The sequence below is a fragment of the Danio rerio genome, chromosome 23 (assembly GCF_049306965.1).
Source record: "Danio rerio strain Tuebingen ecotype United States chromosome 23, GRCz12tu, whole genome shotgun sequence".
NCBI lineage: Eukaryota > Metazoa > Chordata > Actinopteri > Cypriniformes > Danionidae > Danio > Danio rerio.
This window is the reverse complement of record NC_133198.1, coordinates 36,938,848-36,954,156: the sequence shown is the minus strand read 5'-3', so window position 1 is coordinate 36,954,156 and position 15,309 is coordinate 36,938,848. Positions and strand designations below refer to the sequence as shown.

Sequence of the window (15,309 nt, the reverse complement as noted above, 5' to 3'; positions counted from 1 at the left end):
GAGATCTACCTTCCTGCAGATTTCAGTTGCTACCCATATCAAACACACCTGCCTGTAATTATCACGTGGTGTTCAGGTCCTAATTAGTTGGTTCAGGTGTGTTTGATATGGGTAGCAACTGAAATCTGCAGGAAGGTAGATCTCCAGGAACAGGATTGAGCACCCCTGCTCTAGAAAGAGCTTGATTAGCTGGTTCAGATGTGTTTAATTGAGGTTGGAACTAAAATATGCAGGACATCTGCCCTCCAGGACAGAGTTTGGACAGCCCTGCTCTAAACATTCTAAATCATAAATCCAGAAAATCAATTTCCCATAACACACACACACACACACACACACACATACTTTTCAATCGCTGAATCTACATAGGCCAAAGAAACCTGTTTAATTTAATTTTTATTTTATTGCTCGACTCACCTAAATCAATGAAATATAATATGCATCTATCTATTGACAAAACAATACAAGATGTTATTTAACACACAAATTGAAAACAACAAAAAAAAATGTTAATTTTGATTTTGGATCACAAATAGCAAACCCATTAGTTGGACACAACACTGCATTAATCCAAACTTAAAATATGAACGCCTCTAAACAAGCATCTAAGATCTCTCTCTTGCATAGTAAAAGGCCTCGGACCCTCAACTCCTCCAAAACACCAAACACCTGTTCATCTCTCTGCTAATGTTCATTGCATTTCTATGTTCTGTTCTCAAAGTCGGCACCAAATTTGATGCTAGTCATTTAAAGGACATGAAATACTACGCGTTACAACATCATCACACACACACAAACGCACACACATCAGTCCTGAAACGTCTCATTGACGACAAGTGGATACTTAAAGGGATAGTTCACCCAAAAATGAACATTCTGTCATCATTTACTTGGTGTTGAACACAACAGAAGATGTACTTGCGTATGTTGGACACCTGTAAACACTGACTTCCATAGTGTTTGTTTTTTTTCTACTGTGTTTGTAAGTGGTTTCATGTTTCTAACATTTTTCAGTATATCTTCTGTGTTAAACAGAACTAAAACTCAAACTGGTTTGGAACAAGTAAATGATGACAGGACTTTTTGGGTGAACTACCCCTTTACGCAACACTATATAAAATGTGCTATTTATATCATTTACATCACAGGTCTCAAACCCAGCTCCTAGAGGGCCGCAGCTCTGCACAGCTTAGTTCCAACCCTAATTAAACACTCCTGATCAAACGGAGTCCTTCAGGCTTGGTTGAAACCTGCAGGTAAGTGTGTTGAAGCAGGGTTGGAACTAAACTGTGCAGAGCTGCGGCCCTCCAGGATCTGAGTTTGACACCCCTGCTTTGCATGATTTCAAACTCAACAATAAGCACATACTATAAAATATACCTACACACTTCTAGGAACAAAATAGTACACCCTATAGTTTCACTTAAAGGTTCAAATAGGCCACAAGCGTCGTCTAATCCAAATGAAAATGACAGAAATGATACTTCACATCTACGATTGGCACAATGAAACGAAGCATGTGCTGACCCTGTATCTGTTAGAAAACAAAACCTTAGCAAATCCCACAAGTATTTTACACAGGGCTGGAGGACACTTCTGGAGATCTTTCGACAATAAAAACACCTTCAGGAAGCAAATTTAGTATTCCAGTTAATAAATTGCGCTTCTTTCTTGCCACAGAAGGTCGGTAGCGTTATTTAAGACTTATTAAAGGCCCTTGACTGGTGAATGGTGAGCCCAGTCATTGGGAAGAAACCCAAGAAGTCCCATTATTTGTTCATTTAACCTGCTTTTCCCCATCGTTCATTGCTCTGTGACGGTAAGCCGGTCCATTTTTCTAGCCGCTTCCTCACATACAACCTTTGGCTTTTTCTCCGGGCTGGGGCTTGGAGTGTTGGGATATTCGCGAGTGCCGAAAATGGTGCTGCCAACACGTATGTTGGTGGATCCAACCTCGATCTAATTGGAGAAACATTATTGATGGATTAGAGATCGACTTAGCACTGATATCAAGAATGAATTTTTATTATATATATAAGGGATATGAATATTTTTCAAAACAATTCGAGAAAGTGACCTACCGCATGTTCAAAGTCAGTAGACATGCCCATGCTGAGCTCAACCTGCTCCAATGGGATCTTCAGACTCTCGCAAACTTCAACACGACATTTTAACAGCAGCTAGATAAAAAACACATTTCTTTAATGAATTTCATTTCATTTCAAAATCCTTTTAGCATGTTGCTAGGTTGTTTCAAGATGCCTTAAACTGACCCGATTAAACTGATTCTTTCCATTCATCTAAGAACATTTTACATTTTCAGACGGCGAAACGTGTTTCTTTGGTATAATCTCACACATTACAATATCTGTATATTATAATGATTTCTGCGACACTAAAGACTGGGGTAATGATGCATGTGCTTATTTCTGAGCTATCAATCTAATACATGGGTCTCAAACTCAATTCCCGGAGGGCCTCAGTTTTGCTCCACCCCAAATCAAACAAAGCTGATCCAAATAATCAAGGTGTTCAAGACTACTCGGTGAGTTGGAGGTGGTTGGAGATAAACAATGCAGAGCTGCGGCCCTCCAGGAGTTTTGAGACCATTGACTGCAGCTTCTCCACAATGGACGTCCAGTGTTCTCCGGCCTTCGGCACCTAGACTGCAGCTCTGCACATGAAGTTTGGCCAGAGGAGAAATAGTTGTGCCCAACTGAGCCTGGTTTCTCTCAAGGTTTTTTCCTTCACTTTCGTCCATTGGTGAAATTTGTCCCTTGCTACTGTCACCACTGGCTTGCTTGGTTTGGGTCTTGTGGAGCTGCGCATCGATGGATTTGCTCTTCAGTGTTTGGACTTTCAGCAGTAAAAATGAAACCACACTGAACTGAACTAAATATGAAAACTGGACTGACACAATTAACTAGAAGTTCTATGTTAAACTGCTTGGACACAATCTACATTGTAAAAGTGCTATAGAAATAAAGATGAACTGAATTGAATCTCATATTAAGAAATCAGTCAACATAAATTACATATGACTGTCAAAGGAGACGAGAACACCTTGTTTTTCTACATTTTCTCCAACCACAATTTCAAAAGATTTAACAGCGTGACCTGTAATGTTAAAAAAATACACAACACAGAAACACAAAATCTGAGAACTCCCTTATCTACTATTGACAGCAATGGTCAAAAACTGTAAAAAATGACTTTGTTCACCAATGTTTTCTATAGCTGGTCAGGTCGTCAGATGCATTTCCTAAATATAAACTCGGATCTGATGCAGAACACAATGGCGAACAAAGTCATATTAACTTTTTTGGGCACATAAGTGTTCTCATATCTCTGTATTAGTACAGTTTAACCACTAAAGTCACATGGAATATTTTTGTGCATTGTCAATGGAGGATGAGGAAGCTCTCAGATTTTTTTGAAAATATCTAAAGCCCCATTCAGATTAAACGATTTTTATTGTTGGTCACGAAAGTCTCTCTATCAGTCAGATTGTGCAATTTTGTTTAAATAAAATCTTAATGTGTTGTGGTTACCAAACATGCCAAATTACAAGTTTCTTCCTGATCAATCATCTGCAACATCAATTTTGTCATCAAGAAGACACGTACATGATAAATGTCCCTGTAATTATCTGATTGGTTATTTTACAAGGTAATTCCAGAACTCACCAGGCTGCGCAAGTGCTTTGGCTATCGATTGCCAACATTTATCTTTTATATTCAGTCATGGTAGCTGTGTGATGACACATCATTCAAGTGTACAGTTGCCATGACTCCACAATGCTAATTCTCTCTATAACTTTAAAATTTTTAAAGCTGTGTGCAGCAGAGGTGTGCTCCTATTGGTCAGTGCCAACCATGTGATAGAACTTGTTGTGGACTACGGGGAAAAAAATAAAACATGCTAGATAGACCACAGGTGTGAAATCCAGTTCCTGGAGGGCCGCAGCTCTGCACAGTTTAGTTCCAACTAGAGCTGGGAAATATGGCAAAAATGCAATCTCGATCATTCTTTTCTATATTGAAAGATAATATATGTTTCGATATAAGTTTTTAATGCTTCCACTTTTAAAAGTGTCCCAACCACGACTGGAGCTAAACAATACTGGGTGATGCAGCATGACACTAAACAATACTGGGTGACACCACATGACCTATTTTCAGCCGATAATTTTCAGCTGCCAAAAATTTGGTGAATCTCTAATATCAACACAATTATAGATTACTGTTGTTGCATATTTCTGCTGTGGGATTTGCACTTATGATCAATGGAGTAAAATTGTCCAGAGCTTACCATCATCAACATAAATGTTTTCAGCAATCGATATAATATCCTTTACTGGCCCAGCCCTAGATCGAATCCTAATTAAACAAACCTGATCAAACTAATTAAGTTCTTCAGTTTTGTATGAAACCTACAGGTAAATGTGTTGAAGCAGGGTTGGAACTAAATTTTGCAGAGCTGCAGTTTGACACCTGTCTGCCAGAATTATGAGACAAAACTATGAAGCGTCACAGACATGTCATCAGTTGTCACACTACATAAAAAAAAAAATTGCATCTCGATAACCAGTAGTCTTTTATGAATTTCAACGACACCCTATGTAAAGCAAATCATGCAGAATTGGGAAACAATTGTGTAATCTAAATGGAGATTTTAATTGTGTTTGAAGATTAACAAATGTCTTGAGATTGGAACAAGATGAGGTTAAGTAAGTTTTGGGTTAACTACCACTTTAATAGGGGTAAACAAGGCCTATGGAAACTTCAGCTGCAACAGAAATGTTCCCTGAACAACATTTAATGCAAACAACGTCTTATAATCCCCCACTCCATTCGTACAGACACAGGTTGTATGTGTAAGATTGTAGTGTGTGTGATTGTGAGGAAATAAAGTAGACATTTTGGGATATTGGGTCAGTGAAGACAGCTGGTGACCCATCTAATGTAACGCACCTGGAAATCAGGATTGGGGCCATCGTTGAGGTCATAACCGTAACGGCCAATCGTCATGAGCCCGGCGAGATCAAGCGCTGGACACTGAGATACAACATGTTTTACCATGTTTACGGTCTCATCAGGTGGCAGGCCATGTTTACCTGATGGAATACATCCCAGAGAAATGATCACGCTGAGGCTCCAGCAAAACAGTTATCTGATACACTGAGAAAACAATTCATGAACTTGAAATGTTTTTGTTTGACATGCCCTATTGTGAAATCCCTCAGTTAGAAGGTGAATTAAACAACATCTGAACCTTTGAAATGAAGCTTTTTTGGACTGCAAAACAAGCTAAGCCTCACTATGATGCTTCCAGCTGGGAATCGCTTGATTTTACAAACAAAGACCAAAAACAAAGCATCTCAAGTGGTTTCATAACAACCCAAACATGCAAAGATCCAGCTGTGTCTAATTTGTATAATTTAATTGACTAGTTTTGCTATAAAGTTCACTTAAGTGTTTACAGTGATATTTAATCATTTAAAATTGATAGAAAGATGAAAATAAAGTCGGTGACCTTTTTTAACTTCACAGTAAAAACACTAAGTGTGCTTTCACACCTAGACTTGTGTTTCATAACCTGGCACGTTTTCCCATTTAGTGCGGTTCATTTGGCATATGTGAACCCAGCTATCACACTCAGATCCCCGCTAAAACAATCGGTCCGAGATCGACTGTATGAAGTGGTCTCGGCTCAATTGAAACAAACTCTGGAGCCGATCGATTATAGTGAAAAAGCAATACAATCCAAACCAGGCTGTATCACAGTGTATTATGGATATGTAATAGGCATATAGTACTATATGAAGGGAGAATTATGAGGGGATGCGTGAGGGAATGTACCTCTCCATACCAGCAGGTGGCAGTAGTCTGTATCTTTCTTCCATAAGGGAAAATAAAACTTGTGCAGAACACACACAAACCTTAAACAACCAAAGTAGCCGTATAACTTTCAAAGCACTTTGTTGCACACCAGAAGGATTTGCGCATACAAATGTCTCTGATAATCTAATAACTCATTTAGTTTGCAAATATTTAAGAAATGCAACAAAATGACTGCCAGCTTCTTTTTCTTTTGCCTTGACTTGAGTCGTTTGCATAGTTTCGCCACTTTTTGTCCTCATGCTTTGATTTGCTATCTAAACCATAGCCAAATTCCCTTTAAGGAAAGTCACTTAACTCGAAGGCCATCTTTGAAACGCCTCCCGGGCAGTATTCTGTCTGAATGGGGAAACATCTAATTCTCCAAAACTGTTTGCCACGCTTACGATTACATTACATGTAATACCACTAATAAAATTAAACAACAGCTGTCTCATAAATTTTGTTTCTAAGCGTTCGAATCAAACAAAATCTGCAGTTTTTCAGGGTGTCCGAGCTATGCGCACTCGAAAGGAACGAGATCACGACACCAACCTCATTTATGCTAGACATTATCATACTCTCAATAATGCCTCATCCGATTGCGCTGCTGCTGCTGGACTGTACATTCTGAATCTGGCAAACTCCCGCCAACATGAATATGACGAAAGATTATGTGCAGAACACATAAAACAAACTTGCCTGACAGACACTTACCGACGGCCCAGCCTTAATGTAACCAATGTTGCAAATTTAAAGTCCCATTGAAATCAAAATAATATTCTTTTAGGTGTTAGTATCAATGTTTCAGTCTTAAGAAAATCGATAATCTAGTGTGCTGCATAACCGTACGTTCACACCGAAAGCGGCGAGAGCGTCAAAGTAGCCGGAAGTCATTCATTTTCAATGAGAGCCGGTGGCGATAGGCGGCGATAAGCAGCGAGGAGCAGCGCGGGAGGAGAGTCGAGGAGAGTTGAAATGAAGTAAACTTTATGGTAATGAGCTATGACGCGGTTCGGCGACAAGCAATCAGAATGAAGACGTCCACCGCTTGATAGCAGTTCAGAGAACACAGACCTGTGAACTTTGGTTCCGACCACAGTTGTTCCCAAGGGTTTTATGATTGCGAATGGCCGGATTTCCAATTATTTACAATGTTTTCCAACAGGAACATACACTAAATAAGTTACTGGCGAGTTACTGATGTTCATTAAAGTTATATAAATTTATCTTTAAAAAGCAGGAATCTCACGCAATGTGACAGCACAAAACAGTACTGCTGCTTCAGGATATTTCAGACATATGGACACATATTGGATAAATAGAGCAAAGCCACACCACATGCAACTTGATCTTCCATTGTCATATGAATTTGATAGGAAGTGCGCAACATTTTCACGCTAGAAACATGTTTTATGCAGGAATGTAACTGATATGCTGCAACGGCTTCTTTAAATACGAGATCAATGTAGCGAGTTTTGACGCTCTCGCTGCCGGAGCTGAAGGCAGACAGCGTTGTCGCCAGGGCGGCCAAGCGACCTTGGACGCTCTCGCCGCTTTCGGTGTGAACGTACGGTAACAGTGACAAAATTCCCCATTTTGAAGATATAAGCAATTAAAGTTTCAGGTTTGTCACTTCCGGTAAAATGAATAATTTTTTTACATCAAAGAATGCTTCAGTTTCTTATCAAATCTGTAGACCAATCAACTGACCAATAGCCACACACATATTACCCTGCAGCCCAAAACTGGTTACTCACTGAAGCTATGCAGGGCTGAGCCTGGTCAGTACCTGGATGGGAGACCACAAGGGAAAACTTGGTTGCTGTTGGAAGTGGTGTTAAACCTGTAGGTCAACCTGTGATCTGTGTGAGTCCTAATCCCCCAGTATAGACACTATACCGTCAATGGGCGCCGTCTTTCAAATAAAATGTTAAACCGAGGTCCTGACTCTCTGTGGTCATTAAAAATCCATTGGCACTTCTCGTAAAGAGTAGAGGTGTAACCCTGGTGTCGTGGCCAAAGTCCCTTTATAGGCCCACATGATTATATCCACCAAATTGGCTCCATCACTGCCACCAATAGCTGGTGTGTGGTGAGCGCATTAGCGCAGTTGTCCTGCGGATTTCCAAGTGGATGCTGCACACTGGTGGTGGAGTAGAGAGATGCCGCTATGATTGTGAAGCGCTTTGAGTATATGGCCATACACAATAAATGCCCTATAGAAATATACATTACAATACAAATGCGCTCTAGTATTTGATACATCCTTCACTGTTCAAGACGCTATTGCTGTCGACGAAATTGGTAATTTATAACACTCGCAAATATGAGAACATATTAAAGGGTAGCCAAAACCGTGTTGATCTGAACTTATCTGGGCCCCAATGAGGAAATTTATATTGCACACACACATACAGCCAGTACACAGGAAACTAGGGGATTCAAAATGAAATCTGTTACACGGTGTCAGTTTATATTTGGGTAATAGTACTATATAGGGATACTGACAGAGTAAATATGATTTCCTTTGGGGTAACTACAGTGCGTAAACTCCCGCATGTTAGTTCACAGGGTCATTTTGTTAATAGGTGATAGGTAAACAATTATCATGATCGTAGAACACTCACTGTCCTCTCCGCTGGTGTTGATCTGAACCATAATCTTTAACCTGTGTGTGTTGGCCGCTCTCAGTTTTTGCCATGAGCTGTTGACTTTTTCTGCCAGTTTCACAGAGTCAATCGTCTCTACCATATACAGGTTTGGGACACCTGTAAATGAATTTAATGATAATGAGTTTAATCTAAATAAAAAAAAACAAATAACCAGGTCCTAAATCTTCAAAAGCTTAACATAAATAAATGATTTCTTCTACAGTAAAATCTAGACCGTACATAATAAATGTTAATATCAATGAATCAAGGTTGACTCACCCAGGAGTTTGTTGACGTTACCCTTTTGCAGATGACCAATGAAATGCCACTTTATTTCAGGACATGACGACAAAATCTACAAAGACATTTTCGATTGATGAAAGGCATTCGATGAAAACCAATTATTAAACAGATTTACCTGGCTTCATACCTGGGGATTGGACGCTTTCTCAACAAGTTCATTTACCTGTGGATAAATTGAATAACTTTAATGAAAGAAATGTGACTAAGAGGCTTCAAAATATGCTGACTCAATTATGTCCTCACGTAATTCTCTCCAAAGTTTCGCTGTCCATGTTTGTAAGCCTCCACCACCATTTCTGGTGGTTTCGTCTTACTAACTGCAACCAGTCGTGGGGGTATACATGGTAACGTCTGCAACAAAAGACAGATTTTGTTTTTCTTATGATAGTGGTAATGAGAAGGGTTGATAAACAAACTTTGCTTTTATATGATAAATCCCAAAATATACCCTTAATTAAAAATGACATTTACGCAAAACACCTCAAAAACAAATAATCTGAAGTTATTTTACAACTTTAACAAATAATGCCCTGCTGAAATGGATTTTCGTCTGATTTACCCATGTTAGGCTGTAAATTTGTATATGGAATATGCATATTTACACAGGACTACAGAATAATACTATTAATATATTTAAAAGGGTTTATGCAGGTTTCTCAAAGTAAAATTTAAGACTTTTAAAAATTAAGACCTATTTTAAGACCATTATAAATGAAATTTTAGACTCATACAGGGCTAAACGCAAAGGAGTTTGTCAAAAGGTCTAGGAGGAAAAGATTTTTATTTGAAAACTAAATTTTTTTATAAATGATTTATAAAATGATTAATAAAAAAAATCATTATAATTTAATACATTTATTAATAAAAAAAACAATAATAATAATCAAGTAAAAAAGAAAATTTATAAATATTTCTTAAGCAAAACGTTTTATATATTGTGTCAAAACAAGCAAGCTCTAGTTAAAAGGTGTTTTTAAAGTATAATAAACTAAATGTATGCACAACAGTCTGTCCTGGGCTGCGTTTCCCAAAAGCATCGTAAGCCTAAGAAGTTCGTAGAAATGATCGTACGACTGATCTTAATATTACGGTCTGTTTCCCAAAAGCATCGTAACTTAAGTAGCACTTGAAAATCTTAGTGGATCTACGAGTGCTCTGGAGTAATCGTAAAGCCTTAAGTGCATCGTAAGGAGACAGAGTTATGAGGGCACCTGCTGGACAACCGGCAAATTGCACCTACAATTTACTTCTCTTCAAAGTCATTATTCATTTTATTTGTACGTATATCTCTATTCATTTATATTTTCTACACATTACACAATTCAATATACAAATAATAATGAATAAAGAAAAAAATAAAAATTACATAATAAATGTTAGAATGAAAAAAAAAATTACACTGTTGTATATGGACATTTCGAGGGTAGTAGGCTATATTTTTGTCCTATTAGCAAATGCACATCAGGTGGGGATAATTAGGCTAAACTTTTCAAAAATAAATGTAAGAGCTTATTTATTTATTTATTTATTTACTTATTTATTTATTTTGATGTGAGATAAGCAATTTTTGATAAAGAAATTGATAAATAATTCTACTTAATTAAGGTTTCATATAAATATCGAAAATGATGCTGATGTCATTTCCGGCAAGGACTGTTAGAATTAGTTTTATGCGAGATTGGAGCAAGACAGTGTTTTTACAGTACGACATTTCCAGTTAATTTATGTTTTTAAACTGGCTCAAAAATATTTTTTTTTATGTTATTCGAGTTGAATATACATTCACACAAGTAGAAGAAGAATTATATGGATTGCTATAACATGTGCAACAATAACGAGCCATTCTATAGCGTGACATTTCAGCACTTAACAAACGGATAGCGACTCCTAAGTTGCACTTAAAGCTGGGCTACGTGCAATTGTGTTAAGTGCATTTTTGGGAAACGCACGTGAAACAATAACGAACGTTCGCAAAATGACTCGTAGAAAACGCTCTTAAGTGCTAAGATCAATCGTTATCGGGAAACGCAGCCCTGGTCAGTGTCCTCAGCAGTTAATACATGGGGATCTTAAAATAGAGTTAAATATTACCTTTTTAAATAAAAAGTTAAAAGTTTAATCAAGATGATTGTTGGTGATTGGATGGGTGTTGGCCAGATTGGGCAGCATGAAAAAAAAAACTTACAACCTATTTAAAATATTTTAAACCTACAATATTTCAGTAAATTTAAGACTTAAGGCCTAAAGATCTGTTTTTTAGATTTAAGATATTTTAAGACCATGCGGACACTCTGTATAATGAACAGATCAAGATCTGTATTTTCTATTTTATACAGTTGAAGTCAGAATTATTAGCCCTGCTTTGAATGTTTTTCTTCTTTTTTTAAATATTTCCCAAATTATGTTTAACAGAGCAAGAACATTTTCACAGGATGTCTGATAATATTTTTCTTCTTTAGAAAGTCTTACTTGTTTTATTTCGGCTGGAATAATGAAATTTTTTAAAACCATTTTAAGGTCAAAATTATCAAGCCCTTTAAGCTATATATTTCTCGATCGTCTACAGAACAAACCATCGTTATACAATAACTTGCCTAATTACCCTAACCTGCCTAGTTAACCTAGTTAAGCCTTTAAATGTCACTTTCAGCTGTATAGAAGTGCCTTGAAAAATATCCAGTCAAATATTATTTACTGTCATCATGGCAAAGATAAAATAAATCAGTTATTAGAAATAAGATATTAAAACCATTATGTTTGGAAACGGGTTAAAAAACCTTCTCTCTGTTAAACATAAATTGGGGAAAAAATAAACAGACGAGCTAATGATTAGGAGTTCAACTGTATATCTCAAACAAATATCTGCAAAGTTTCAGCATTTTCAATGTAATGGTATTATAACTGCTTTGTTAAATTAATTCAAATATAAATTTGTTAAATTTTTATATTACACACGAACCACACTGAAAAAAGTCAGACAAATTTACTTCTTTCTTACAATAAATGGGAAATTCTGATTGAGTAAACCATTGTATGAAATTTATTGATAATTACCTCCAGAATTAATTAGTAACTTATGCTCATGCTCACTAAAAAAACTGTCAAAATTTGTGCAACCAGTAACTGATTTATTTCTAACCAAACAACAAAAACATCTGCCACTTAAAAAATATTTTGTATGTATGCATGTATGTGTGTGTGTGTGTATATACATGCATATATACATACATACATACATGCATACATACATATACATACATATACATACAAACATAGATAGATAGATAGATAGATAGATAGATAGATAGATAGATAGATAGATAGATAGATAGATAGATAGATAGATAGATAGATAGATAGATAGATAGATAGATAGATAGATAGATAGATAGATAGATAGATAGATAGATAGATAGATAGATAGATAGATGTGATATGATAAAAATCTAAAATGTAAAAAACTATTTTAATACATTAAATACAAAGCCAGGAAAAAGCAATAATTATAAGTAGATTAAAATTATTGTGGAATATTTTGAAATGGTCATGTATCTTAAAAGAAATATAAAGAAAATATAATTATAAATAAATAAATATAAATATAAACAGTAGAGGTCAGAATTATTAACCCCCCCCCCCCCTTTTTTTTTTTTTTACATATTTCCCAAATGATGTTCTTAACAACAGAGCAAGGAAATTTTCACAGTATATCTGACAATATTTATTCTTCTGGAGAAAGTCTTATTAGTTTTATTTCAGGTGGAATAAAAGCAGTTTTTTAAATTTTTAAAAACTATTTTAAGGTCAAAATTATTAGCCCCTTTAAGCTTTATTTTTCGATAGTCTACAGAACAAAACATTGTTATACAATACCTTGCCTGATTACCCTAACCTGCCTAGTTAACCTAATTAACTTAGTTAAGCCTTTAAATGTTACTTTAAGCTGTATAGAAGTGTCTTGAAAAAATATCTAGTCAAATATCATTTACTGTCATCATGGCAAAGATAAAATAAATCAGTTATTAGAAATGAATTATTTAAACGGTTATGTTTATAAATGTGTTGAAAAAAAATCTCTCTCTTAAACAGACATTGGGGAAAAAATATACAGGGGGGCTGATAACTCTGACTTCAACTCTATATATATATATATATATATATATATATATATATATATATATATATATATATATATATATATTATATATATATATATATATAATATTTATAATATATATATATATATATATATATATATATATATATATATATATATATATAATATTTATAATATATATATGTGTGTGTGTGTGTGTGTGTGTGTGTGTGTGTGTGTGTGTGTGTGTGTAGATCTTAAAGAACTTAAAGCAGAAGTTTTAAAAAAGCTGTCAAAAAACTGAATGAAATCCAACAAAAAAAAATGTAAAACGTGTGTGTATTAATGTTCAACCATTAAAAACAACCACAACATTTGTTTAAATAAATATGAGTGAATACTGCAATACAGCAATATCATAACTGCTTTTCATGACATCAATTCTGAAGCCACTTCAACCAACCATAAACCTTTTTATTTTATTATTTTGTCAATATATTTGCTCGATGTTTATACGGTGAAATTTGTCATTTAAAGATCTAATGTCACTGTCATACACCTTAAAGAGCGTGTAATTACCGCGTGTCGTGTATATTTGCAGAAGCGTGACTGCTGGGAATCAGATATTTCACGCAACATGCTTTCATTTATCCAGTGTCCTTCTCCCTGAACACACGCTGTTCAAACATCATCTCCCACAATCATTATGTCTTATGTATAATTTGTATTGTTAAAAGTGTTACTTAGTTATTCGGTATATCATCAGCTGTCACTCATCCCTCGTTGCTATATCCGTGTGTAAAGGTTGAACAGATTATATAACCCTGCCATAACAACACGGTAAGCACGAGTGGAGAGTTCGCCTTTCAAGGTATTTGTAAAGTATAGCGTTGTCTCGTGTATGACTTGAATACAAGCGACGGAAAACTGACCTTCGGGCGTCGGGAAACCGCTTGATTCACCCGCTCCACCACCGCCTGCACTTTCTTACCAACCTCCTCCGACATCATCACTACTCTCCACATAGCCAGAGTGCGCGCATACACCAGCCGCCTGACGTCACTGGCACATCCGGTCAGCTCTCTGACAAAATAAAAGTCACGCCTCGTTTAAAAGCTTTCGCGGAGATTTTTTTTACTTTTAAATATATTCATTCATTTTCTTTCGACTTAGTCCCTTCATTTGTCAAATGTCGCCTCAGCGGAATGAAGCGCCAACTATTCAAGCATGTTTTACACACTGGATGCCCTTCCAGCTGCAACCCAGTACTGGAAAACACACATACACACTCATTCACACATGCACTCACACACTACTTTATTCAATTCGCCATCTGGACTGTGGGAGAACCCAGAGCACATGGAGAAAACCCACGCGAAGCCGGGACTCAAACCACCGACCTTCTTGCTGTAAGGTGACAGTGCTAACCACTGAGCCACCGTGACGCCCACAAATCCAACAAGTCTTAAATTTATAGTTAATCTTTTTTTTTTTTTTTTTTTTTTTTTGATTGGGTTAATTTCATGTACACAATCAGAAATGTGCTAAATCCTCTCCCACATTTAGAGTTTTTTTTATATTTTTATTTTTCTGAAATTTCCAAATATTGCCATGATAATTTACAACAGGGATCATTTGATGACAAATGAAAAGATAACAGTTAAAAAAAATGTTTTGCCACCATCATTTGTTTTCTCCCCCTACTGGGCATCATGGACAGCATTGTGGCCATTTACATCTCTGGGCACCACCATCTCTCAGGACCTGAAGTGGGACACTCACATTGAATCTATTGTCAAAAAAGCTCAACAGAGGCTGTACTTCCTTCGTCAGCTGAGGAAGTTCAACCTCCCAAAGGAGCAGCTGAAAGTTCTACACTTCCATCATTGAATCAGTTCTCTGCAGGTCAATAACTGTCTGGTTTACTTCAGCTACCAAATCCAACCTCTGTAGACTATGTCGAATAATCCGGACCGCTGAGTGAATCACTGGTACAACCCTCCCTACTCTCTGAGAGCTGTAGTTATCCAGAGCGAGAAAAAGGGCTGCCAAAATCACTCTGGACCCCTCACACCCAGCACACTGCCTCTTTATAAACTGTTACCTTCTGGTGGACGCTACAGAGCACTGTGCACCAGAACAGCCCGACACAGAAACAGTTTCTTCCCTCAGGCAATCCATCTTGATAATTTATCACACTTGATAATTATGAAACAAACATCACTACTTGCTACACACTTTTTAAACACACATACACTTATTAAACAACATACAATAACGGTTTCCCCACAAGTCCATACATATACCTGTACATACACTTGTCGATTTGTATATTTGCATTCACTACTGCTATTTTAAAATATATTTATAATCTGTT

General features: G+C 36.5%; 1 protein-coding gene across 2 annotated transcripts; it reads right to left on the bottom strand.

Annotated features, from left to right (window-relative positions):
• Positions 1-383: 383 nt before the first annotated feature.
• plpbp (pyridoxal phosphate binding protein) lies at positions 384-14,017 on the bottom strand. Of its 2 annotated transcripts, XR_012398363.1 has the most exons (9): positions 13,865-14,017; positions 9,080-9,187; positions 8,964-8,999; positions 8,813-8,888; positions 8,510-8,650; positions 4,974-5,116; positions 2,082-2,180; positions 1,328-1,959; positions 384-1,180 (listed from the first exon to the last, which is right to left on the bottom strand). XR_012398363.1 is itself a non-coding variant. In NM_001126409.2 (8 exon segments), coding segments are annotated over 8 exon segments (852 nt in total). In that variant the 5' UTR covers positions 13,958-13,991; the 3' UTR covers positions 384-1,803.
• Between the last annotated feature and the right edge of the window lie 1,292 nt (positions 14,018-15,309).